At 42.5% G+C, this 26,219-nt stretch overlaps 1 protein-coding gene across 2 annotated transcripts in view; it reads left to right on the top strand.

The window, feature by feature from the left end:
• AP1AR (adaptor related protein complex 1 associated regulatory protein) overlaps positions 1 to 26,219 on the top strand; it is a 76,546-nt gene that overhangs the window by 30,949 nt on the left and 19,378 nt on the right. For both annotated transcript variants that reach the window (XM_073571952.1, XM_073571951.1), the window contains exons 4-5: positions 6,483 to 6,508; positions 14,248 to 14,344. In XM_073571952.1, coding sequence (XP_073428053.1) covers positions 6,483 to 6,508; positions 14,248 to 14,344 — 123 coding nt within the window. The remainder of the gene's footprint in view (positions 1 to 6,482; positions 6,509 to 14,247; positions 14,345 to 26,219) is intronic.

The raw sequence follows: 26,219 nt of genomic DNA, 5'->3' as shown, positions 1-26,219 counted from the left end.
TTGGAAGGGAAGGAGCACCATTTGACTTTTTCAACGCAGAATTGGCTGGAATTGAGATCAGACGCCATGTTGCCTTTGGAGAGCACCTGATGTGCCCAAACAGTGGAAACCCCCAATTATAACTCCAACCCTAACCTCAACACACCCCTAACCCTAATCTGAGCCCTAGCCCTAGCCCTAGCCCTAACCCTAGCCCTAACCCTAGCCCTAACCCTAGCCCTAACCCTACCCTAACCCTTACCCTAGCGGGAAAATGGAAATAAATACATTTTCTTTTAGTTTTATTATTTTTCCCTAACTAAGGGGGTGATAACGGGGGGTTTGATTTACGATTTATGGCGGTTTTTATGTTTGGCGGCTGTCGCACGCTAAAAGACGCTTTTTATTGTAAAAATAGTTTTTGCATCACCACATATTGTGAGCTATAATTTTTCCGTATTTTGACCCACCGAGTCATTTGAGGTCTTATTTTTTGCGGGACGAGTTGACGTTTTTATTGGTACCATTTTCGGGCACGTGACATTTTTTGATCGCTTTTTATTCCGATTTTTGGGACGCAGAATGAACAAAAACCAGCGTTTCATGAATTTCTTTTGGGGGGTGCGTTTACACCGTTCCGCGTGCGGTAAAATTGATAACGCGTTTTTATTCTTCGGGTCATTACGGTTACAGCGATACCTCATTTAGGTCGTTTTTTTATGTTTTTGTCGGTTTTTTGCAATGAAAACAATTTTATATAAAAAATAATTATTTTTGTATCGCTTTATTCTGCGAGCTATAACTTTTTTATTTTTTTGCGGATGATGCTGTATGGTGGCTCGTTTTTTGCGGGACAAGATGACGTTTTCAGCGGTACCATGCATATTTATATGCGTCTTTTTGATCGCACGTTATTGCACTTTTTGTTCGGTGGTATGATAATGAATCATTATTTTTTGCTTCGTTTTTTATTTTTATTTTTTAAGGGGTTCGCTAAAGGGGTTAACTAATGGGACAGTTTTATAGGGCAGGTCATTATGGACGCGGCGATACCAAATATGTGTACTTTTATTGTTTTTGGTTTTTTTTATTTTGAAAAAATGGATTTATTGGGGAATATTTACTTTTTTTTTTACTAATTTATTTAGCGATTTTTTTTTAATTATTTTTAACACTTTTTTTTTTTTTTTTTTTTTTTACTTTATTACCTTGTCCCGGGTGGGACATCACTGTCCTGTGACAGATCGCTGATCTGTCACATCACAGATCACTGTGACAGATCAGCGATCTGTCACAGGCACTGCTGCAGACTTCCTCATGCCTGCGCTTTGCAGGCAGTGAGGAAGTCAGCTCCCTGCAGGCCCCCGTCGCCATCTTGGATCCGGGGGCCTGTAGGGAAAGAGCCCCCCGCAGCAGCGCTGCACATTGCGCTGCCGTGGGGGGCTCAGGGAAGCACGGAGGGAGCCCCCTCCCTGCCGATGCTTCCCTTTAACCCCCGGTACACCGCGATCGCGTTTGATCGCGGTGTGCAAGGGGTTAACGTGTCGGGGGCGGTCCGTGACCGCCCCTGACACATTGTGCCGGGTGTCAGCTATGATAATTAGCTGACACTCGGCCGCGATCAGCGGCGCTCACCACGTGGGCGCCGCTGATCGCGATGACGTAATATTCCGTCCATGGTAATTAGGTCCATGGTCACATGGACGGAATATTACGTCAATTGTAGGTAAGGGGTTAAAGGGTTACTCCCATCTGAGACATTTATGGCATATCGGCATCTTATAGATGTTGGTCCCACCACTGGGATTCATATCTATCTTGAGAACAGGGTCACATTGTAAAAAGACAGAGGGTAAGTTTTTTGAAAGGTTGAGTCCTTTAAGGGAAACTAGAGGGAAAGTCAGTCTAACTAAGCAAATGTGGACACTATGGAAAAGTGTATATTTTGAAGGGTTATTCACCATAAAAACAAGTTATTTCTTTTGTCAGATATGGGATAGCTTACTGATCGTTGGGGGTCCGACTGCAGTCCCCTCCTGCATTGAGTGGATATATATATATACAGGGTGGTCCAAAAGTAGGTGGACAGTATGTGTAATAGGGTTATGAAGGGGGAGATTTATCAAACATGGTGTAAAGTGAGATTATGCTTAACGAAATTCAGTGATGAAGCTTCTTTCAAATTATCTGGCCATATTAACAGACAGAATTGTATTTACTGGTATAATGAGAACATGCACTTACCATTAGAGCAACAACTAAATGAGCCTATTGTCAATGTTTGGGGTGGTATTTCAAGTTTTTGTGTTTTTTGACCATTTTTTTTTAATGGAACAGTCACAGGAGATAAGTATCTCGAAATTCTAATGAATCAAGTTGTTCCCCAGTTACAGCAACAGCCTAATTCAAATGACCTTTATTTCCAACAAGATGGGGCCCCTCCACATTATTCAAGAGAATGTTCTTCCACGAGTATCTTGATGAAACATTTCCTAATAAATGGATTGGCCGAAGAGGCCCACTTGATTGGCCGGCAGGTTCACAAGACTTGACCACAATGGATTTTTTTTTCGGGGAGTACTCAAGGACAAAGTTTGTAGTCAAAAACCAAAAAGTGTCAGTGATTTGAAAAATTACATAAGAGATTCGTTTCAAGAAATTAATATCCAAAGAGACTTGTGCAAAAATGTTTGTCGAAGCGTAAGAGGAAGACTTCAAAGCTGTGCAAATTGTGATGAAAAACAGTGTGAGCACCTGCGCTGATAAAATTTAAGGGCTTTTGTATTATTGTTCAGAATAAAATTTAATTGTTAATGTTATGCTTGTGTTAATTTATGTATAAAATTATATTTACTAAAATAAATGTTATTATTTTCTTTACACCTACTTTTGGACCACCCTGAACAACAGCAGGAGAAATTGAATCACAATCAGTGTTGATTTCACAGAAGTGTGACTGACTGACTTGGAGTTACATTTTGTTGTTTGTGTTCTCTCTATTTTTTGAGCAGTATATATATACACTCACTGGCCACTTTATTAGGTACACCTGTCCAACTGTGTGTTAAGACTTAATTTCTAATCAGCCAATCACATGGCGGCAACTCAGTGCATTTAGGCATGTAGACATGGTCAAGACAATCTCCTGCAGTTCAAACCGAGCATCAGTATGGGGAAGAAAGGTGATTTGAGTGCCTTTGAACGTGGCATGATTGTTGGTGCCAGAAGGGCTGGTCTGAGAATTTCAGAAACTGCTGATCTACTGGGATTTTCACGCACAACCATCTCTAGGGTTTACAGAGAATGGTCCGAAAAAGAAAAAAAATCCAGTGAGCGGCAGTTCTGTGGCCGGAAATGCCATGTTGATGCCAGAGGTCAGAGGAGAATGGGCAGACTGGTTCGAGCTGATAGAAAGGCAACAGTGACTCAAATTGCCACCCGTTACAACCAAGGTAGGCAGAAGAGCATCTCTGAACGCACAGTGCGTCGAACTTTGAGGCAGATGGGCTACAGCAGCAGAAGACCACACTGGGTACCACTCCTCTCAGCTAAGAACAGGAAACTGAGGCTAAAATTTGCACAAGCTCATCGAAATTGGACAGTAGAAGATTGGAAAAACGTTGCCTGGTCTGATGAGTCTCGATTTCTGCTGCGACATTCGGATGGTAGGGTCAGAATTTGGCGTAAACAACATGAAAGCATGGATCCATCCTGCCTTGTGTCAACGGTTCAGGCTGGTGGTGGTGGTGTCATGGTGTGGGGAATTTTTTCTGGGCACTCTTTGGGCCCCTTGGTACCAATTGAGCATCGTTGCAACGCCACAGCCTACCTGAGTATTGTTGCTGACCATGTCCATCCCTTTATGACCACAATGTACCCAACATCTGATGGCTACTTTCAGCATTATAATGCGCCATGTCATAAAGCTCGAATCATCTCAGATTGGTTTCTTGAACATGACAATGAGTTTACTGTACTCAAATGGCCTCCTCAGTCACCAGATCTCAATCCAATAGAGCATCTTTGGGATGTGATGGAACGGGAGATTCGCATCAGGGATGTGCAGCCGACAAATCTGCGCCAACTGTGTGATGCCATCATGTCAATATGGTCCAAAATCTCTGAGGAATGCTTCCAGCACCTTGTTGAATCTCTGCCACGAAGAATTGAGGCAGTTCTGAAGGCAAAAGGGGGTCCAACCCCTTACTAGCATGGTGTACCTAATAAAGTGGCCAGTGAGTGTATATATTGTGAGGTAGCGCTGTCATTTAAGTAGGGGATCACTCGCTTGTCAGCCACAAAAACAAATCCGGCACAGGTTTTCCATAAACCAGTATAGTCCATGCGGTTTATTAAACATCATAAATCATGACCAGCAATATATAAACGGCATAGCGTCCATGACAGAGCTTCACTCTGTTAGCAATGTCCAATACGCAGGTTTTCAGCCTCACAGTTATATCTCACACCGTCAGGGTTCTCTCGCCCTGCTTCTCCATACTGCAGACATTCATTCCCTCCAGGGAACTCTCAGGCACTTGCAGCCATAACTCACAGCGTCCACACGTGCTGTCAGGCAGGAAGCCCCATCTCAGCGGGACCTTCCACACTGGACCAACCGGGTCCAAGCATTCACCACCTGTGACTACCCTGGCCACATTATATTGTTCATAGCCACGCCCACCGGGTCACATGACTGACCTCATCACAGGTCCTTCAAGCATTTACACACTCTTTCCAACAGTGCTTTAAACTCACCCCCTGGGTGGGTTTGTAGGTAACCAGGCTCGCCCATCTCTCTAGTTACCCGGAGACTTCACCCTGACACAAATTTGAAGCAACACCTCAGCAATGTCATTGCTGATCCACACACATACATAAGTCTCCATCTCAAGGCCACCCACCTTGAGATACATAACGGTCCTTCCATATTCTGCCACTCATTCTCTCTCCTGGGACATCCACACAGCGCCCCCTAGCGGACTCAGTGGTTACTACACCACTAACTATATATATATATATATATATATATATATATATATATATATATATATATATATATACAGTTAGGTCCATATATATTTGGACAGAGACAACATTTTTCTAATTTTGGTTCTAGGCTTTACCGCAATGAATTTTAAACAAAACAATTCAGATGCAGTTGAAGTTCAGACTTTCAGCTTTCATTTGAGGGTATCCACATTAAAATTGGATGAAGGGTTTAGGAGTTTCAGCTCCTTAACATGTGCCACCCTGTTTTTAAAGGGACCAAAAGTAATTGGACAGATTAAATAATTGTAAATAAAATGTTCATTTCTAGTACTTGGTTGAAAACCCTTTGTTGGCAATGACTGCCTGAAGTCTTGAACTCATGGACATCACCAGACGCTGTGTTTCCTCCTTTTTGATGCTCTGCCAGGCCTTCACTGCGGTGGTTTTCAGTTGCTGTTTGTTTGTGGACCTTTCTGTCTGAAGTTTGGTCTTTAGCAAGTGAAATGCATGCTCAATTGGGTTGAGATCAGGTGACTGACTTGGCCATCCAAAAATATTCCACTTCTTTGCTTTAATAAACTCCTGGGTTGCTTTGGCTTTATGTTTTGGGTCATTGTCCATCTGTAGTATGAAACGACGACCAATCAGTTTGGCTGGATCTGAGCACACAGTATGGCTCTGAATACCTCAGAATTAATTTGGCTGCTTCTGTCCTGTGTCACATCATCAATAAACACTAGTGACCCAGTGCCACTGGCAGCCATGCATGCCCAAGCCATCACACTGCCTCCGCCGTGTTTTACAGATGATGTGGTATGCTTTGGATCATGAGCTGTACCACGCCTAGGGCCCAGGTCACATGGACGGAATATTACGTCCAGTGTAGGAAAGGGGTTAAGGAGCTGAAACTCCTAAACCCTTCATCCAATTTTAATGTGGATACCCTCAAATGAAAGCTGAAAGTCTGAACTTCAACTGCATCTGAATTGTTTTGTTTAAAATTCATTGTGGTAATGTATAGAACCAAAATTAGAAAAATGTTGTCTCTGTCCAAATATATATGGACCTAACTGTGCGTGTATGTATAAAAAAAAAAAAAAAAAAATATATATATATATATATATATATATATATATATATATATACATTATATTTTATTATTTTCTTTTGTGAGGTGGGGAATAACTCTCTAGGCCTAGTTGTATATTATATATCTGGTGCAAATATACATTTTTCTTTAATGCCTACATTACTCCTGGCTAGAATCATTTGAAGGAGTCTGGTTTGCATTACCAATCCACTACCCTCAGCCTTTATTACTTAAGATGGTAATTAGCATGGCATCTAGCGATTAAATTATTTATTTATTTTTTTTGGTAATTTTTTTTGGTAGATTTTTAGCATTGTGTACTTATCAAGAGTGCCTGTATAGTAATTTTACAATGGCCGTATTGTAATAATATTGAACTTTATAACCATGTGAGTAATGTATTATGTTCTTTTTTCACTAGGGTGAAAGCCCAGGAAGCAGCCAAAGGTATAATGTCAGTTAAGAACTGAAGAATTCTTGTTCATATAAGTAGAAATGGTCTCTGTTTAAAAGGCCTTCTGACACCTCTTTTATTGTGTGTTGTGTCCTCCTGCTCCTACCACTGAGAATATAATACTTTTTCAATTCATTTATTTTTAAAAATGGGCTCCTGCTTTTCTATGATGGGTCCTGTGTGTGCCCCACTGGTGTGTTTCTAGAGGTAATGACACTGAGCACTATACATGATATTGCTTTGGATAGCAGTCACCCCATTATACTACTATCAGTCAATGACAACCTCTTGGGTTTGGGTGGGGAATTGGCTTCAGGCGTCCGGGGAGGCAGCCACTATTGCTACTACACATGCTCAGTTGCCATTGGTGCTGCAGTAGAGATGGAGGTAAAGTGGAATGAGGAGGCAGAAATGAACAAATGCTAAGGATCGAAGGGAAATGTCATTTTCAGCATGATGCTGAAACAACCCCACTAACAAAAGTACAGGAATTAAGCATATGTCACATGCTGAATATTTTTTTGAACCCTAAAGCTTGCACAAAGAAAACTTCCACGTTACTCCACTTTAAACATTAAAAAAGTGATCTTTAGTGTTATAGTTATGACACCTTTTAATGGCTAACAAAAATAAAATGATGTTAAAAAGCAAGCCTTCGAGACTTCACACATAACGACGCTACAGCGATCCCGACAATAATAATAATAATAATCTTTATTTTTATATAGCGCTAACATATTCCGCAGCGCTTTACAGTTTGCACACATTTTCATCACTGTCCCCGATGGGGCTCACAATCTAAATTCCCTATCAGTATGTCTTTGGAGTGTGGGAGGAAACCAGAGTGCCCGGAGGAAACCCACGCAAACGCGGGGAGAACATACAAACTCCTTGCAGATGTTGTCCTTGGTGGGATTCGAACTGAGCCACCGTGCTGCCCTGATACGACCTGATACAATGATACGACCTGATAAGGATCGTTGCTGCATCACTATGTGGTCGCTGGTGAGATGTCAGACAGTCAGATCTTCCCAACGACGCAGCAACGATCCGGCGACCCGTAGCGACCTTTGTAACGATGTCACGCCATGTGTCTCGCTTCTGAGTCGCTGACGAGGTCGTTGGTAAAAGGTGTCAAACATACCGATGCATGCTGCCCAGCGGGACCTCAACGACCAAAAAAATGTCCAGGGCATTCCAACACGACCAGTGATTCACAGCAGGGGCCTGGTCGCTGCTACCTGTCAAACGTAGCAAGATCGCTGTTGAGGTCGTTGTTGCGTCACAAAACTTGTGATCTCGCTGTGTGTGACGGGGGGGGGGGGGGGGGGGGGGGCTATAGGTCCCTTCCTCAGGCATGGTATAACAAAGTCTCTGAAGGAACACAAATATATGCACAAATAAACAACAGACACATGGCATAATGAATGAACATTTAAATAAACAAACTACAGAATCTGAGGAATCTGCTCCAGAGACAGTGAGGGCACCTGGTCTCTGATCTTACATGGATATTGGGACAATAAAACTTTCACACCACTAATCTAATTCAGCTAAGGAATCATTCTCTGAGCTCTGTTTATTTAAATGTTCACCTGTTGTACCATGTCTCTGTTGTTGTTGTTTTTTTTTTAGTGCATATATTTGTGTTTCTTCAGATACTTAGTTACTTAGTTATACCATGCCAAAGAAGTCTCTAAATCTTTCTTTGTAACCTCATTTATTTTATTTTTGTTAGCCATTAAAAGGTATCATAACTATAAGGTTATCTTGTCTTTGCCACTTAGAGAAATCTTTTTTCAACTGGCTAACACTGTACCAAACCCCTTTTTTTTCTTTTAGTCTAAATGGTGTCCCGAAAACCTGACAGGCCACTGACTTTTTGTATTAACACTTTACCGTAGCAGTTCTTTTAATCAGGCAGTATCCATTAGGATAAATGTTAACTGCATTACACTTGGCGGTTGTTCTCATCGCCAAATAAACGACGTGACTCTATAAATTAGAGAAGCCAAAACAGTGTAAATACAATTACAGCATTATTATTCTGAAGCCCAATTAGCATACTAAGAAAAGAGCATAGAGTTGTAGTCTGCACATCAATACTCCAAAGACATAGTGATAGGGAATTTAGGATGTGAGCCCCAATGGGGACAGTGATGATAATGTGTGCAAAGCGCTGCAGAATAAGATAGCGCTATATAAGCAAAGCATAATAATCAATATGTAATTGGGGATATCCCAGAAAAGAGCCATGAGATCAAGCCCTGGGTCAGCCAGGATGCATAGCGTATGGTTTTGTTTTCTGAAATTGGATTATATTGATGTGCTGACTATCCTATGCTATTTAGGGAGTTTACTAATTGCTGTTTAGAATTAAAAAACAGTTAATGACGCCATGCCTACTGTGATACTTTTAAGCAGTCCTAATGTATTTTTTTTATTTTGTCTGTGTTGTTCCTGCTGGAATTCTGCTTCTTCGGAGGATCAGCTCCATTGCAATTTGATATAGTGACTTTATATGTGAAATATTTTGGACTTTTAATGGGGCTTTCATCATTTTGCTGTTTCCAGGTTTCTCAAACTTTTCTCACCTGTGCTTTGGGGTCGCCCAAATTGGTCAAAAGTTTTGCCAAAATAATCCGTAACTTTTCCTATGTCTCCTGAACTGACTGCAGAGCGAGTACAAAGTGAATTCAGATGGAACCAGGCATACACTTAACATAATTACTCCTGTCAAAACTGCCTCCCTAGCTGCGCCTCATAGATTGAGGAGCATTGCATTAGAGAATCGAATTATCAGAAATTCCTCTATGGATCATGTTTTGACTTTCCTGCAGCTGAACTCATCTACTACCAGAATTGTAATGAGATAATGGAGGGAAGGAGGAGGAGTGCTCTTGTGATGCTGATGGCGTCCGATGAGCTGGTAGAGGACATCTGGATTCATCACAGCTGCCTCACTCTTAATATCCAGATCAAGATTGTCCGACACCAAAAAGTGAACATCTGGTGTAATAGATATACAACGCCTATATACAGGCCCATATTAAAGCAGATCTCTTACCAGGTGTCACAATATGAAGTGCTTCCCTTATTAGAGAGATCTTTGTCCTGATGATATTTCACGTCAGAATGGCTTTATAATCCTTGTGGAAGTTTTTCCAGCCTAAGGGTATGTGCATTTTTGCCACCTTTTTCTTTTTTTTTTTTTTTTTTTTTGAGATTTCTGAAATCTCATGCATCTGCTGCTTATTTTTCCCTTGCAGATTTGAAGCTGTTTCACATCTGCAGCATGTCCATCCCTTCAGTATTTTTTGCAGCGTTTTTCACTCATTCAAATGAATGGTAGAAAAATTTGTCAAAACAGTGTCGCACAAATTTTATTAGCATTTTTCCTTGCAAGAGTTGCGTTTTTGGTTCAGAAATGTTGTGCTGCCCATACTCAACATGTGCACATACCCTATGCCTACATTCCCACAGTGAGTGTTTGGTGGCTTTGGATGTTGCAGATTTTCTGCATGTAAGTAAATTACCGTATATTCTCGAGTATAAGCCACCCGAGTATAAGCAGAGACCCCTAATTTTGCCACAAAAAGCTGGGAAAACTTATTGACTCTGAGTATAAGCCGAGGGTGGTGCTGCACAAGGGTTAATGGTGGTCCAAGAAGATGCTTCATAGATAAATACCCCCCATAAAATGCTGCACAAGGGTTAATGGTGGCCCAAGAAGATGCTCCATAGATAAATACCCCGCATATATTGCTGCTACTGCAATTTAAAAAAAAATGACATACTCGCCTCGTTGCTGGGGGCCAGGTGCCGGTGTCCTGAACAGATGGGGACACCGGCACGCTATGTGGGCCAGGTGCAGGTGTCGCCACTGACTCAGGCCCCCAGCACTAGTGATATTCACTTGTCCCCATTCCATCGCAGGGCGCAGCTCTGTCTCCTGTGTCTCTGCAGTGATGTTCAGCAGAGGGCGCGCTCTGACTACGTCATCACTCCCTCTGACCCGAACCTCACAGTCCGAGGACAAGGAGGACAGAGCGGCGTGCAGCGGTGGTGGAACTTGGATAGGTGAATATTGCACTGCCTCCCCCGTCCTCCCCGTCATGCTCACCCCCTCCTGGCGCGGTCTCTGCAGCCCCCCTGCTTCTTCCATGGTCTCGGCGCGGCAGCTCTTCCAGATTTCAGCGGTCACGTGGTACCGCTCATTAAAGTCATGAATATGTGCATATTCATGACTTTAATGAGCGGTACCACGTGACCGCTGAACGCAGTAAGAGCTGGGGCGCCGAGACCATGGAATAAGCAGATGGGGTTAAGAGACCGCGCCAGGAGGGGGTGAGTATGATCTCAGACACCCGCTCTCCCCCTCCCCTGCCAACCCCCGGTATATGACTCGAGTATAAGCCGAGAGGGGGACTTTCAGCCCCAAAAAATGAGCTGAAAATCTTGGCTTATACTTGATTATATATAGTAGGTTACTTGCCTTTTTTCAGTGCATTTTTATCACGTTTTTGACACTGCTGCTTTTTCTTTTTGGTGTGTCAAATTTTAAATAAAGCGGAGTTATAGTTTATACTGCCTGGTATTTGGTTTTGACATATTGCAGATTTCAAACACACACTACAGTTCAGTTTACACTGAGTGAAAACCCCACAGTGGGCATGAGATTTCTCCAAATCCCATCCACTTCGTTGGAACTAGAAGGCGCTGGGTTTTTGGCATAGTGAAAATACGCCAGATCAAAAACTCATCATGGGAACTTAACATAATGATTCCAGCAGGTCTGCGTTTTTCAGGCTTTCCTCATAATCTTTGTTCTGCTAGGTTTTTGTAGATGTTTGTAGGTTATCTGAGGATCTTGAGAAAATCTGTGACTTGGCCATTTTTAAGTGGTCTAGCTGTGCAAAGCTCGGAGCAGGGTTGAGGTTTTGCAGGTCTCCCTTGAGAGATGCTAATGTGTTCTTCTCTCTTGTATAAGCGCTTTTCACTTACAAAGAGAAGTTGCTGATCCCTTCATTTTAGAAACGTGTAGAACCCAGTGTCTGTCAAAGATGGATTTTGATGGTTCATGGTCAAGCAGGTTCATTAGCATTGACGGTCTCCATTGTGTTTGTGGCTAACCTTTCATGTTTTTTATAAAGGGCAACCATGTGGGAGGCTTCTTAAGCCCCCGTTACACACTGCGATATCGCTAGCAATATCGCTGTAAAGTCACCGATTTTGTGACGTTGCAGCGATATTGCCAGCGATATCGCTGCATGTGATACTTACCTCTGACCGGCTCCCCCGCTGCTCATTGTTGGTCGCGCGAGAAGGTCCTGGACCATTTCTCGTCGGCGGCTTCCTGCTGGCTGCCGGCTTCCTGTGGCGCCGACGAGCAACGCGTGGACGCGGGCGGGAGGACGTCAGGATCGCCGCGTTTGACAGGTAAGTAGCGACCCCCCCCCGACCACTGCTATGTCGCTGGTGAGATCTGCCTGTGTGGCAGCTCACTAGCGACCACTTAGCGATACACCAACGATCCATATCGTTGTCAGGATCGCTGGTGCATCGCTATGTGTAACGGTACCCTTAGTGACCATCAGGTAGATTGGCATGGGAATAACCAGTAATTACAGGTAAAATTTGTTTTCAGTGAAGAAATATTTCCATTACGTAGGTAGGAGGTGAAAATTGGTGAACTTCCAGCAGTATGTCTGACTGCCTCCAGCTAATCCCCCATACAATTTTAAAAGCACCAACTGTCAATTCTTATCTCAGTAATGGAAACTTTTGTTGTCATTAAAGGGGTATTCCCATCACCAAGATCATATCCCAGTATGTAATAGGTGTAATAATATTAGCTAGTACCTCCAGTTAGAAATGTAGTATAGTTTTTCCGATTCGCTATGTCGCTTTCCTCGTGCAGGCATTGCAGGACCTTAGGTATCCATGGCTATGACCTTTATCAGTTAGCTAACTGACTGTCACTTTATCAGTGGTCGTAACCATGGATACCTAAGGTCTTCCAATTACTGCACATGAGATAAAGAGAAAGCGAATCAGAAAAACTATACTACATTGCTAATTAGAGGTATTTGCTATTATTATGTCCATCAGCAAGGAAAAAAGGGGTGGCACTCACCGTTCCATTTAAAAGTACTTTTTATTGGTCTATGTTAAAACATGCAAGCAATAAACACACCACAAAAATAAAATCCTTTATTTGAAATAAAACAGAACACCCAGTTTTACACATTTATTTAAAAATAAAAAAAGTTGTACTCCCCTTTAACACCTAATCCATTGAAGCCCATTTCCCCTGTAAAAAAAAAAATAATAAACCACCATATACCTCACCAGTCAAATGTGAAGATAATCCTCCGATGCTCATGTCCCCTGTAAAAAAACAAACAAGCAAACCAGAAATAGCAACCATATCCCTCACCTGTTCAATGTGAAGATAATCCATACTGTCCAACCCCATAATCCAGCTCTACGACATCTGATTTTCAACATGAACGATGCCATGATGCGTCCGTTCACGCGTAAAAACAGGGCACAATGAGCTGTTGCGGGCACAGTTCACGGTGAGCAGCCAGATGAACTGCTGTGACCTGAATGACATTGCCATAAGAATTTTCTCACGATTGTCGCTGTGATCTCATTGAGGTCACCGCAGTTCATGAGGCCGCTCAAAGTGAAGTGAGCCTGGGGAACGCACCTTCAGTGACTGACGGTAACCTCCTCACTGAAGCTCTGCTCGCAGCACAGCATTGTCTCATGGTTTTCAACCTGGACGGTCACATCTGCCACCGTTCAGGTTGAAAACCAGATATCAGAGATGGAGTACGGCGTAAGACAGTATTGCTAATCTTCACTTTGGACAGGTGAGGGATATGGTTGTTATTTTTGTTTTACAGGGGTTAAGTGCTTCAATAGATTAGGCATAAGGTGAGTATTATGGTTGTTTATTGTTTTCTGCCTTTTACATTGGATAAGGGCTCAAAGGAAAAGGCGTAAGGTGAGTATAACTTGTTATTTTATTTTTAAATAAATATGTAAACCAGGGTGTTGATTTTTATTTTAAATAAAGAATTTTATTCTTGCTGTGTTTATTTCAAAACTACTATGGGGTTAGTAATGGGGCGTCTTATGGGCCTCTCTATTACTAACCCCTGGGCTTGATGGCTGACATTACAAAGCTGACATTAACCCCACAAATATTATCCCACTTGCCACCACATCGGGGCAAGTGGTAAGAGTGAGGCTTATGGATGTGCCATTTCTGGGGCAGCTGAGGGTTGATGTTGGTAGCCGGGGGGGGCGCAATATCTTTGACCCCTTCCCAGACTATTAATATCAATCCACAGCTGTCCTTTATTCCTCTGGGATCCCATGTAAATTCAGTATTTAGTGAGTATTTGAACTTCAGTATTTGTAAACTAAAATCTGGGATGGACGAGAAATGCAGAAGTGGTGATGTTTCTATTATACTTTTCCTCCTGGTTTTGGCTTAAAAATATTACAGTAAAAAACTCACCAAATATTCTACATGTGCACGTGGCCTTAGAATTAATTTACCTTTACTCACATTACATGGTCTTACCAACATACAAAATGCAGCTGCTAAATTTCAGTAGAGCGTCTTCTGAACATCGCTATTTATTCTATTAAATTTAATTTGGCAATATGACCAGATGGAGCCACTGGCTAAAGATTTGATTTAATTTTTTAATAGACCCTTAAGCGAGGAAGAAATATCAGACCTAAAGGAAAGACACTACAATTCCATTGCTGAGCGTCAGAAAGTGGACGACTTCAAGATACAGAATGAGGTAATGATTATTTCTGCATCGTTTCTATTTAATCAAATGGACACATTGCTTCCTTGGTATTGAAGATTTGATAATACTGTTCATATATGGAGGGCCCTATAATACTGATCATATATTATATTACAGTATACATGGATCATACATGACAGGGTGACGTGTATAGTACATTATGTTGCATTACGTATTATTTCATATGAGCTTTAGCGGTTCAGGTATAGTTTCCTCTTTGCTGCTCTCCATTTTTGGGGAAGTCTTTCTATTAGATTTTGAAAGATGATTGAGGTTTGGCATTTCTTCATCCACAAGAGCAGAGCTAAGGTCCGACATCGATGTTTGCAAACCAGAGCTATTCTTTATTCATGGGTAGATACTTATGAAAAAGGAATCCGCCTTTCCTATAGCTGGAAACGCAGAATTACTCCACAGAATGTAATTTTTCTTCTGCTCCAGAGATGAACAATTGCAAGAAAGAAGTAAGTGAACCCTTTGGAATTCCCTTTAATTCTGCATAGATTGCTAACATAACATGGTCTGATTGTGGGCAAAGTCATAATAACACAAATGCAATCTAACTAGGCTAATAGTGCACATTTCCCAGAATCATTTCAGAACATCCAGGTGGTCTTGATTGAACTTAAAGTGATTGTTCACTACTATGATACTGATGACCTATCCTCAGAATAGTTCACTAATATCAGATCAGTGGGTGTCTGACGTGTGAGCAGAACAGTACAACTCCGTAAATGAAGGAATAGGAGCTGATCTGCAGTGATGAGGAGCAACCAGTCACTCTCTGTCACCAATCTGTGGACAAACCCCTATAATACATAATTTGATATAATTTTTACAGAAGCAGCTTCCTTCATGGTGTCTTTCCACGAATAGTATTTTGGCTCTCTCTTCTAATTTTGGTCACATGAGCAGAGGTTTTTGCAACAGGTCTTTTCCAACTATGCTTAGGTCATTTTTCAGCCCCTTTAGGATTGTGTGTTGGTCTCCTGGGGCTGGGGTGCACATTATTTTTCGGTCTAAGGGCCATAATGTCATAATGAACCAGTCCCACAAAAATTTTTTATAGATCACTAGAATCACCGTCTGTACATTAATGCATCACCAGAACCAAGTTTGAAATATTTTAGGAGGATTTGGGCAGTTTCTCTTCAGTTTCAGCTACAAAAACTCAGCGTGAACACACCCTGATTTACACTGAGTTTTTGGAGCAGAAATTGAGTGGAAACTTACCAAATCCTCCTCATATTTTCAAAACTCTTAAAAGGAACCTGTCAGCAGGATTGTGCACAGTAACCTACAGACAGTGTCGGGTCGGCGATCTCCGAGAGCTGCTACTGCGCAGGTGTGGGCGGCACCATCTTGGAGGAGGATATTTTTTTTACCTATCTAGCAAGATGGCGCCGCCGGCACCTGCGCAATTGTAGCTATCGGATCTTTATGCACACCAACAGCTGCTACTGCGCAGGTGCGGTGGGCGCCATTTTCAAATTATTAATAATAATAATAATAATAATAATAAATTTTATTTTTATAGCGCCGACATATTCCGCAGCACTTTACATTACAGAGGGGATTTGTACAGACAATAGACATTACAGCATAACAATAATCACATACAGTAGATTATAACAAATACCAAGAGGAATGAGGGCCCTGCTCGCAAGCTTACAGTCTATGAGGAAAGAGGTAGACACGAAAGGTGGGTGGTAACAGTTGCCCTGATTGTATGGACCAGCCATAATGTTAAGTGTGTGACAGTACAGACACAGAGGGCTAATGGATGCATAAAGCATGTGGGAACATGATGCGGGAAATCTGGTTATGGTAAAACTTTAGGCTGTACCACACAGGGATAGATTAGGTTAATGTGTTGAGGCGATAGGCCAGTCTGAATAAATGTGTTTTCAGGGCACGCTTAAAATTGTGGGGATTGGGGACTAATCGTATTGACCTGGGAAGTGCATTCCAAAGAATTGGCGCGGCACGTGTAAAGTCTTGGAGACGGGAGTGGGAGGTTCTGACTATTGAGGATACTAACCTCAGGTCATCAACAGAACGGAGGGCGCGGGTAGGGTGGTATACTGAAACAAGGGAGGAGATGTAGGGTGGTGCTGAGCCATGGAGGGCTTTGTGGGTGAGGGTAATAAGTTTATACTGAATTCTGGAGTGGATGGGTAGCCAGTGTAATGACTGGCACAAGGTAGAGGCATCGGTGTAACGATTGGTGAGGAATATGATCCTGGCTGCAGCATTCAAGACAGATTGGAGAGGGGGAGAATTTGGTAAGAGGGAGACCGATTAGAAGAGAGTTACAATAGTCGAGAATGAATAAGAGAAACAGTAAGAGTTTTTGCAGAGTCAAAAGTAAGAAAAGGTCGAATTCTAGAAATGTTTTTGAGGTGCAGATGACAAGAGCGAGCCAGTGATCGAATGTGGGGGGCAAAGGAAAGCTCGGAATCAAATATGACCCCAAGACAGCGGGCCTGTTGCTGGGGAGTAATAGTGAAGCCACACACAGAAATAGCAATGTCGGGTATAGGTACATTAGTAGAGGGAGGAAACACCAGGAGTTCAGTCTTTGACAGGTTCAGTTTCAGATATAGTGAGGACATGATATTAGACACAGCGTTTAGACAATCGCCGGTGTTTTCTAGAAAGGCTGGCGTGATGTCAGGAGAAGAAGCATATAATTGGGTGTCATCAGCATAGAGATGGTACTGGAAACCAAATCTACTGATTGTTTGACCAATAGGGGCAGTGTACAAGGAGAAGAGGAGGGGTCCTAGAACCGATCCTTGGGGGACCCCAACAGTAAGGGGAAGGTGAGAGGAGGAGGAACCGGCAAAAGATACAGTAAAGGAGCGGTCGGAGAGATAGGAGGAGAACGAGGAGAGAATGGTGTCCTTGAGGCCAATGGAACGGAGCATAGTGAGGAGGAGCTGATGATCCACAGTGTCGAATGCTGCAGAGAGATCCAAGAGAATTAGCATGGAGTAATGACCATTTGATTTAGCTGTTAGCAGATCATTAGAGACTTTAGTGAGGGCAGTTTCAGTGGAGTGTAAAGAGCGGAAACCGGATTGGAGAGGGTCGAGAACAGAGTTTTCTGAGAGATAGCGGATCAGACGGGAGTGGACCAGGCGTTCCAGGAGTTTAGAGATGAAGGGAAGATTAGAGACAGGTCTATAGTTAGCGGCACAGTTTTGGTCGAGGGATGGTTTTTTAAGTAGTGGATGTATGATGGCATGCTTAAATGAGGAGGGAAAGATACCAGAAGAGAGACAGAGGTTAAATATTTTAGTTAGGTGAGGGGTGACAGCAGGGGAAAGGGACTGGAGGAGATGTGACGGAAATGGGTCACTGGTGCAAGTAGTTGGGCGAGAAGATGTAAGGAGCCTGCTTACTTCTTCTTCTGTGACTGGTTCAAAATCAGAGAGTGAGCTAGATGCAGTGGGGGAGGGAGGACAGTGCATGGTATGAGGTGATTGGGAGATAATTTCCTGTCGAATCTGGTCAATTTTTTCTTTGAAGTAATTGGCCAGATCGTCAGCTCGGAGCTCCGTGGTTGGGGCCTGTACTCTTGGATTGAGTAGAGAATGTAAAGTGTCAAAGAGACGTTTCGGGTTATTGGACAGTGAGGTGATGAGGGTGTTGAAATAGGTTTGTTTGGAGAGGTGAAGGGCAGTGTTGTATGTTCTAAGCATAAACTTAAAATGGTTGAAATCTTCGTGTAGATTGGATTTTCTCCACAGACGTTCGGCGCACCTGGAGCACCGCTGCAGGAAACGTGTTTGCACCGTGTGCCAGGGTTGTCGCCGTCTGCGTTGTGGTGTTCTATTTATAGGGGGTGCAAATTCATCCAGGGCACTTTGAAGTGTTTCATTGTAATGCTTCAATGCAGAATAAGGACATGAGAGGGAGGAGATAGGGGCCAATGAAGACTGCAAGTTCTTCATAAGTTTCTGGGTGTTAATGGCCTGTATGTTTCTATAAGTCTGGACAATGGGGGTGACCTGAGCAGCCTGGCAGTTCTTTATAGAGAATGAAAGAAGATTGTGGTCAGAGAGCGGGAGAGGGGAGTTTGCAAAATCATCCACTGCACAAAGCCGAGAGAAGACCAAGTCGAGGGAGTTTCCGTCTTCATGCGTTGGAGAATTAGTAAGCTGCGAAAGGCCAAATGAGGAGGTTAGAGATAAAAGGTGAGTAGCAGATGGTGAGAGGGGAAGAGCAATGGGGATGTTGAAATCTCCCATGATGAGGGTAGGGATGTCACAGGAGAGAAAATGTGGAAGCCAAGTGATCCAGGAACTGATGGGAGGGGCCGGGAGGACGATACACCACCGCCACTCGCATGGAGAAGGGGGTGTAGAGTCTGACGGCATGGACCTCAAAAGAAGGGAAGACAAGTGAGGGTACTTGAGGGATAACCTGAAAGGTACATTTTGGTGATAGGAGCAGACCGACGCCTCCAGCAGCTCTACTGTCTGATCTTGGGGTATGAGAGAAGTGTAGCCCCCCGTATGAAAGAGCAGCAGCACCGGTAGTGTCTGACTGCTGGATCCAGGTTTCAGTAAGAGCCAGGAGGTTAAGAGAATTAGAAAGGAAGAAGTCATGGATGAAGGAGAGTTTGTTACACACTGAGCGAGAATTCCAAAGTGCACAATTAAGAGAGACAGATGGCAGGCAGGGAATATTAATCAGATTAGAGGGGTTTCTAAGTGTAGCAGTCGGGGGGTTTGACTTTCTATAGCATGGGGGACCAGGGTTGGGAGCAATGTCTCCTGCGACTAGGAGAAGGAGGATAGAAAGAGTGAGCAGATGGTTAAGTGATTTGTGAGAGCGTCTCTGATGTTGAATGGTGGGACTGACTGGATCTGTGCAATTTAACAACGTGAAAAGAGCGTGAGTGCTATACATAGGAGAGGAAAGAAGCGAGGGGCCAATATGGATGGAGTGTAGAGAGTTAATGCCAGGGCGGTGGATGTGTGTGAATGCAGCCGCCAGGATTAAAATTACACAAATGCATATGGTATATATTTGTTGTACTCCTAATGTACAGGGAGTAGATGTATATAAATGTCTTACCTGTCTCCTGCCTTGTCTAACTGCCATGTTATAACTGCCAGTAGTACTTTGATACATGTACTTCGATTACATGTGCATAAATGCCACCCCTGCATAAATGCTCCCCCTAGCTAGGTCTGAATATATAGGAGGTTAAGGCTAAGTTTTTTTTTTTTTGTTTTTTTTTGGCTCTCTCTTCTCGTTAATAACACTAAATTGAGACACCAGGACCCAATAAAATGTTGTGGTCAAATAAACACATGTCCAGCACTACATGGATCATAAAGCACTTTGAAAAGACAAGCAGAGTAAGATTGAAATTGATTTTCTTTTTTTTAACACTTGCTCAATAACATCAAGAATACTTATTAACACTAAACAAGCGATTATGCTGCAGCGCAAGTGCCAGCCATGAAGGTTTTATTTTTTTCAGTATGTACAGATATTCATTATGTAAACTAGGGGGCAGGTCAGTGAGGGATCAGTGACCTGTCAGCAGGCTGCATTATTAATACCTAATCAGAGCACCACATGAAGACCCCCCCCACAGGCCGCCCGGAGCACAAGCATATCATTAACACAAAACGGAAAATAAAGATTAAAACAACAACCACAAGATGGATTTCATCAACCAAGGTATCATTGTAATCAGTATAACGGCGCTGACCTGACACTGTGTGTAGGTCACTGTGCACAATCCTGCCGACAGGTTCTGCTTAAGGCCCAGATTCATCATTTGCAATATTTAAGTCATTTTCTATTTTTTGCCTTGTGATATTAGTTGCCCTTTTTGGCACTGAAGTAATCAAAATGGCACATACGGTTAAAGGGAATCTGTCACCCCATTTTTCGACTATGAGCTGCTGGCACCGACATCAGGGACTTATCTACAGCATTCTATAATGCTGTAAATAAGCCCCCGATGTAACCTGAAAGAGAAGAAAAAGGAATTAGATTATACTCACCGGGGGCCGGGCCGGTCTTGTCCGATGGGTGTTGCAGTCCGATGCCTCCCATCTTCTAACAGTGACGTCCTCTTCTTTGCTGCCTGTCGTGGCGCAGGCGCACTGCTCTGCCCTGTTGAGGGCAGAACAGAATCCTGAAGTGTGCAGGCGCCTGACCTCTCCCTGCGCCGGAGCCACGGCAGGCAGCAAAGAAGAGGACGTCACTGTTAGAAGATGGGAGGCGCTGGACCAGATGGCGACACCCATCGGACAGGACCAAATGCCAGGGTGAGTATAATCTAACTCTTTTTTTTCTTCTTCTCTTTCAGGTTACATCGGGGGCTTATCTACAACATTACAGAATGCTGTAGATAAGCCCCTGATGTAGGTGCTGGCAGCTCATAGTCGAAAAATGGGGTGACAGATTCACTTTAATGAATTTGGCCCAGTGAAAAATGGGTGCTTTTTCCCTTTCTTGAACATCTGTGTGCGACACTTGTAGCCCATGTCCTGGATCCGTCTGTGTGTGGTGGATCTTGAAGCAATGACTCCAGCAGCAGCCCACTCCTTGTGAATCTCCCCCAAATTTTTGAATGGCCTTTTCTTAACAATCCTTTCAAGGCTGCGGTTATCCTGGTTGCTTGTGCACCTTTTTTTTTTTTTTTTTTTGCAACTTGCAGTTGTCTCATGATTTTCTGCTGGCCTCAAGAAATACTTTGCCGTGCTGCATGTTGAGCAGGCCTGTCTTGGGGTGATCAGAACAGGGCACCCACACCTAGGGAGAGTAGACACAGTCTTCAGTTGTAGACAGTTTGTGTACACAAAGATCTTGAGCATTGCTTTTGTAGCCTTTCCCAACTTCATGTGTCTCTAAATTGTCTTCAGTGGACTTCTGAAACTTGTTTTTCTTAAGGCATGGTTCACTAACTAGTCTTTCTTGAGAAAAACTCTTTTCTCAGGAGCCTGGCTTTGTTTATCTTTATTTAACCCTTTCACGACATGTCATGTCTCCACCTTTGATGTGGGCTCTGGCGCTGAGCCCACATCTTTCCCGGAAAATGTTAGCTGGTTTGAACAGTAAACAGGTACCTGTGGTAAAACATTTCTGTATCCCTGATCACAGCAACATGGATATGAAATTACTGGTATTGAAAGGTAACTTCAAGTCTCAGAGAGAGAGAGAGAGAGAGAGAACAGTTTGGGAGTATAAATTTATGACGACCTTTGACACTCTCAATGCTGGAATGAATGTGTCGCATGGATTTATGTCTTTTTACATCAATTAAGGAATTTGCTCCTAAGACCTTGTGGGGGCATCACAACACATTAGGAGACCTCAATCAGAGGACTATAAAACATCCGGACTTAGGCAAGAAAGTGAAAGAACTGGGAGCGCAGGTGGTCTTCTCTTCCATCCTCCCAGTGGATGGCCATGGAACAAGGAGGTGGAATAAGATTCTGCAGGTGAACAACTGGCTACGTCGATGGTGCCGTCAGCAACGATTTGGATTTCTGGATCACAGAGTGAACTACTTATACGATGGACTACTTGCTAGAGATGGGGTGCACCTTACGAAGACTGGAAAGCATGTATTTGGAAGTCGCCTTGCTACACTTGTAAGGAGAGCTTTAAACTAGAACAACATGGGAAGGGAAGCAAAAGACCAGAAAAAGCCATACACCTGACAAATGCTATTGAGAACTCTGCTATTAGAAGTGGAAAGGAAGAACAAAGACGAAAGAATCTAATTAATAAAAATATTGGAGAAAGAGAAACCAATCACATACTAAAATGTTTCTATACTAATGCACAAAGCATGGGCAACAAACAAGGAGAATTGGAACTACTAACACAGGAACAGAAATATGATGTAATTGGAATCACTGAAACTTGGTGGGACAATAAACATGATTGGAATACAAGACTAGAAGGATACAACTTATTTGCAAGAAACAGACTTAATAAACGAGGAGGGGGTGTCGCATTGTATGTTCGAAACGCGTATATCTGCACAGAGATTGAAGCTTCAGAGACTGGGAGTTCTGTGGAAACTGTTTGGGTAAGAATACAAGGACAGAACAATGGAAAGGACACCATTGTAGGCATTTACTACAGGCCGCCTGTGCAAGCCGAAGATATAGATGAACTCTTTATGCATCAGATGGCCAAGTTCTCCAAAAAATATGACATAGTTGTCATGGGAGATTTCAACTATCCAGACATTTGTTGGGAATCTCTCTCAGGCAAAACTAACAGGTCAAGGAAATTCTTATCCTCTCTTGCTGACAACTTTATCTTCCAAAAGGTAAGGGAGAAAACAAGGGGAACTGCTACCTTGGATCTAATCCTTATAAACAGGGAGGAAATGGTTGAGGAGGTAAAAGTGGCTGGGACCCTAGGAGGTAGCGACCATGCTATTCTAGAATTTTGGATTACTAGAGGTGGAAGACCTGTGAAGACTCAGACGTCAAGGTTAGATTTCAGAAAGGCAGATTTTAAGGGATTCAGAAAGAGAATTGGAGGGATCCAATGGCTGGATATCCTTAAAGACAAAAATGTCCAGGAAGGATGGGAAATCTTGAAAAATGAAATTCTCAAAGCACAGTTGTTAACAATTCCGAAAAGAGGGAAGAATAGGAAGCATTTAAGGAAACCAGGATGGATGAACACAGAACTTAAGCACATGCTAAAAAGGAAGAAAAAAATGTTTATAAAATGGAAAGAGGGAGGCATATCTAAAGAAGAATATAATGCTGTCTGCAGAACCTGCAGGGCACAAATCAGATTAGCTAAAGCTGAAAATGAACTGAGGCTTGCAAGAGATGTCAAAAGCAATAATAAAGGATTTTGGGGATATGTCAAAAGTAAAAGAAAAGTCAAAGATGCTATAGGATTTTTACAGGATGAAAATGATGAAATGGTAAGACAGGATGTTGAGAAGGCTGAACTTTTAAATTCCTATTTTGCATCTGTTTTCTCTCAGAAAGGAAATGCAACATCAACTGTTATTCACTGTCCTATTAAGGGAATAGAAGAATCCAGGATATCTATAAACAGAAAGATAGTGAGGAAACACTTAGCTAACCTAAATGAATTCAAGTCTCCAGGTCCAGATGAATTACACCCCAGAGTACTGAAGGAGATAGCAGAAGAAATTTTTGAACCCCTCTCCATAATCTTTGAAAATTCTTGGAGAACAGGAGAAGTGCCAGAAGACTGGAGAAGAGCAAATGTTGTTCCTATCTTCAAAAAGGGGAAGAAGGTGGACCCAGGCAACTATAGGCCGGTGAGTCTGACTTCTATACCAGGAAAGATCTTTGAACAAATTATTAAACAACATGTATGTCAATACCTGGATAAGAATGAAGTGATTAAACAGAGTCAGCATGGGTTTCTAACTAATAAGTCATGTCAGACTAACTTAATTTCCTTCTATGACGGTATCACTGATTGGGTGGATCAAGGAAATGCTGTAGATATAGTATATCTTGACTTCAGCAAAGCATTTGACAAAGTCTCTCATACAATCCTTATTGAAAAAATGACTAAGTATGGAATGGACAAGGCAACTGTTAGGTGGATTCATAACTGGCTTAGTGATCGGACCCAAAGAGTGGTCGTAAATGGCTGCACATCCAGTTGGAAGAATGTCTCAAGTGGGGTACCACAGGGCTCTGTCCTGGGCCCTGTATTGTTCAACATCTTTATCAACGATTTAGATGAAGGAATTGAGGGTAAACTGATTAAATTAGCTGATGACACAAAGCTAGGAGGGATAGCTAATACTAGAGAAGAGAGAGAGAGGATTCAAAAAGATTTAAATAAACTGGAGAAGTGGGCAGCAACTAACAGAATGGTTTTTAACAGGGAGAAATGCAAAGTACTACATCTGGGCAATAAAAATGAAAAAAGCATATATAGAATGGGAGGAATAGGGCTAAGTGACAGCACATGTGAAAAAGACTTGGGTATACTAATAGATCACAGACTGAATATGAGTCAACAGTGTGATGCAGCAGCAAAAAAGGCAAATGCAATTCTAGGATGTATTAACAGAAGCATACAGTCTAGATCACGTGAAGTCATTATTTCCCTCTACTCCTCTTTGGTCAGACCTCATCTGGAATATTGTGTCCAGTTTTGGGCACCACATTTTAAAAAAGACATCAACAAACTGGAGCAAGTTCAGAAAAGAGCGACCAGAATGGTGACCGGTCTGCAAACCCTGTCTTATGAGGAAAGGTTGCAGGATTTGGGAATGTTTAGTTTGCAAAAGAGAAGACTGAGAGGAGACTTAATAGCTGTCTACAAATATCTAAAGGGCTGTCACATTGTAGAAGGATCAACTTTATTCTCATTTGCACAAGGAAAGACTAGAAGCAATGGGATGAAACTGAATGGGAAGAGACACAGATTAGATATTAGAAAAAACTTTTTGACAGTTAGAGTGATCAATGAGTGGAACAGGCTGCCACGAGAAGTGGTGAGTTCTCCTTCAATGGAAGTCTTCAAACAGAGGCTGGACAGACATCTGACTGGGATGATTTAGCGAATCCTGCTTTGAGCAGGGGGTTGGACCAGATGGCCCAGGAGGTCCCTTCCAACTCTACGATTCTATGATTCTATGATTCTATGATCTATGAACTGGAGCAATATTTATGTTATAATGATAGTTCTGCTTCACGTCACTTGTCTCATCTATTGCATTTTTTCTGTGCTGTATTGTGCATAAATATGTGACTTCAGATTTTGTATTAGTCAAGCCTGATGAAGAGACCTGAGTAGTCTCGAAAGCTTGCAATGTGTTACCATCTTTTCGGTTAGCCATTAAAAGGTATCAACCACTGAGGACTCTCAATCCTGAATATTTTGAACTATGGTTTGTTTGTTATTAGGTTGGTTAGATTTTTATCTGACTGTTACTTAGATAATGATCAGGCCATATGTTATCAGTAATCTAATGCAATGCTGTCATATTGAGTCACTGAGTTACTCGTTACAACTCAGCGTATTGGCTGTGAGCTAAAAGGTGTTGCTGCATTCAGTCTTCAGGAGCGCACCTTCCCCTGCCTTCCTGCTAGCTTCTGACTAGAGTTGAGTGAATTTGTTCAGATTCGGTTCTGAATACGATTGGATTCGAATATTGTTTTTGCAATATTCGTCGAACACAGCCGAACGTTATTAAAGATAATGGGAGTAGAAGTTGAGGATCATGTTTGGAACTGATCATAAAACATACATTCGGCACTAATTGGGTACCCATATGACAAATCCAGATTTGGAAACCGAATCCGAACAAATTCGCTCAACTCTACTTCTGAGCAGCACTTTTAATCTTTTATAAGCAGTGATGAGTGAATGTACTCGGATAAGGTGCTATCTGTTATCTGAGCACTCTCATGTGTTAACTGAGTGACTTTAGTGTGCTAGAAAAATATGTTTGCGTCCCCGCACCTGTGTGTCTTGCACTGTTCGACAGCTGCAGCACATGCAGGGATTGGCTAACAAATAGACAGTCCCTGCATGTGTTGAACAGCAAGACATGCAGCCGCGGGGACGCAAACATATTTTTCTAGCACGCTGAAGTCACTCGGTTAGCATATGAGCATGCTCCGATAACAGCACCTTATCCGAGTACATTCACTCATCACTGCTTGTAAGCACTGTTCCCCTTACCTAGGAGACTGGCCACTGCTGATTGACTTCAGAGGTGGCCAGTAATCTAGACTGTGAGCAGTAAACCCTGAAATTAAAAATCCCTATGTTGTTGCTGTTCTTGAGAATTTTTAATGACAAAGTATGACTTCTTTAACAGGGCAGTGAAAACTCTCTAGATCTTTTGGAGAGAATATTC

The sequence above is a fragment of the Dendrobates tinctorius genome, unplaced genomic scaffold, assembly GCF_039654945.1.
Source record: "Dendrobates tinctorius isolate UK_male_01 unplaced genomic scaffold, ASM3965494v1 ptg000030l, whole genome shotgun sequence".
Taxonomy (NCBI): domain Eukaryota; kingdom Metazoa; phylum Chordata; class Amphibia; order Anura; family Dendrobatidae; genus Dendrobates; species Dendrobates tinctorius.
Note: the sequence above shows the minus strand (reverse complement) of the source record. Positions and strands in the feature narration are given on the sequence as shown.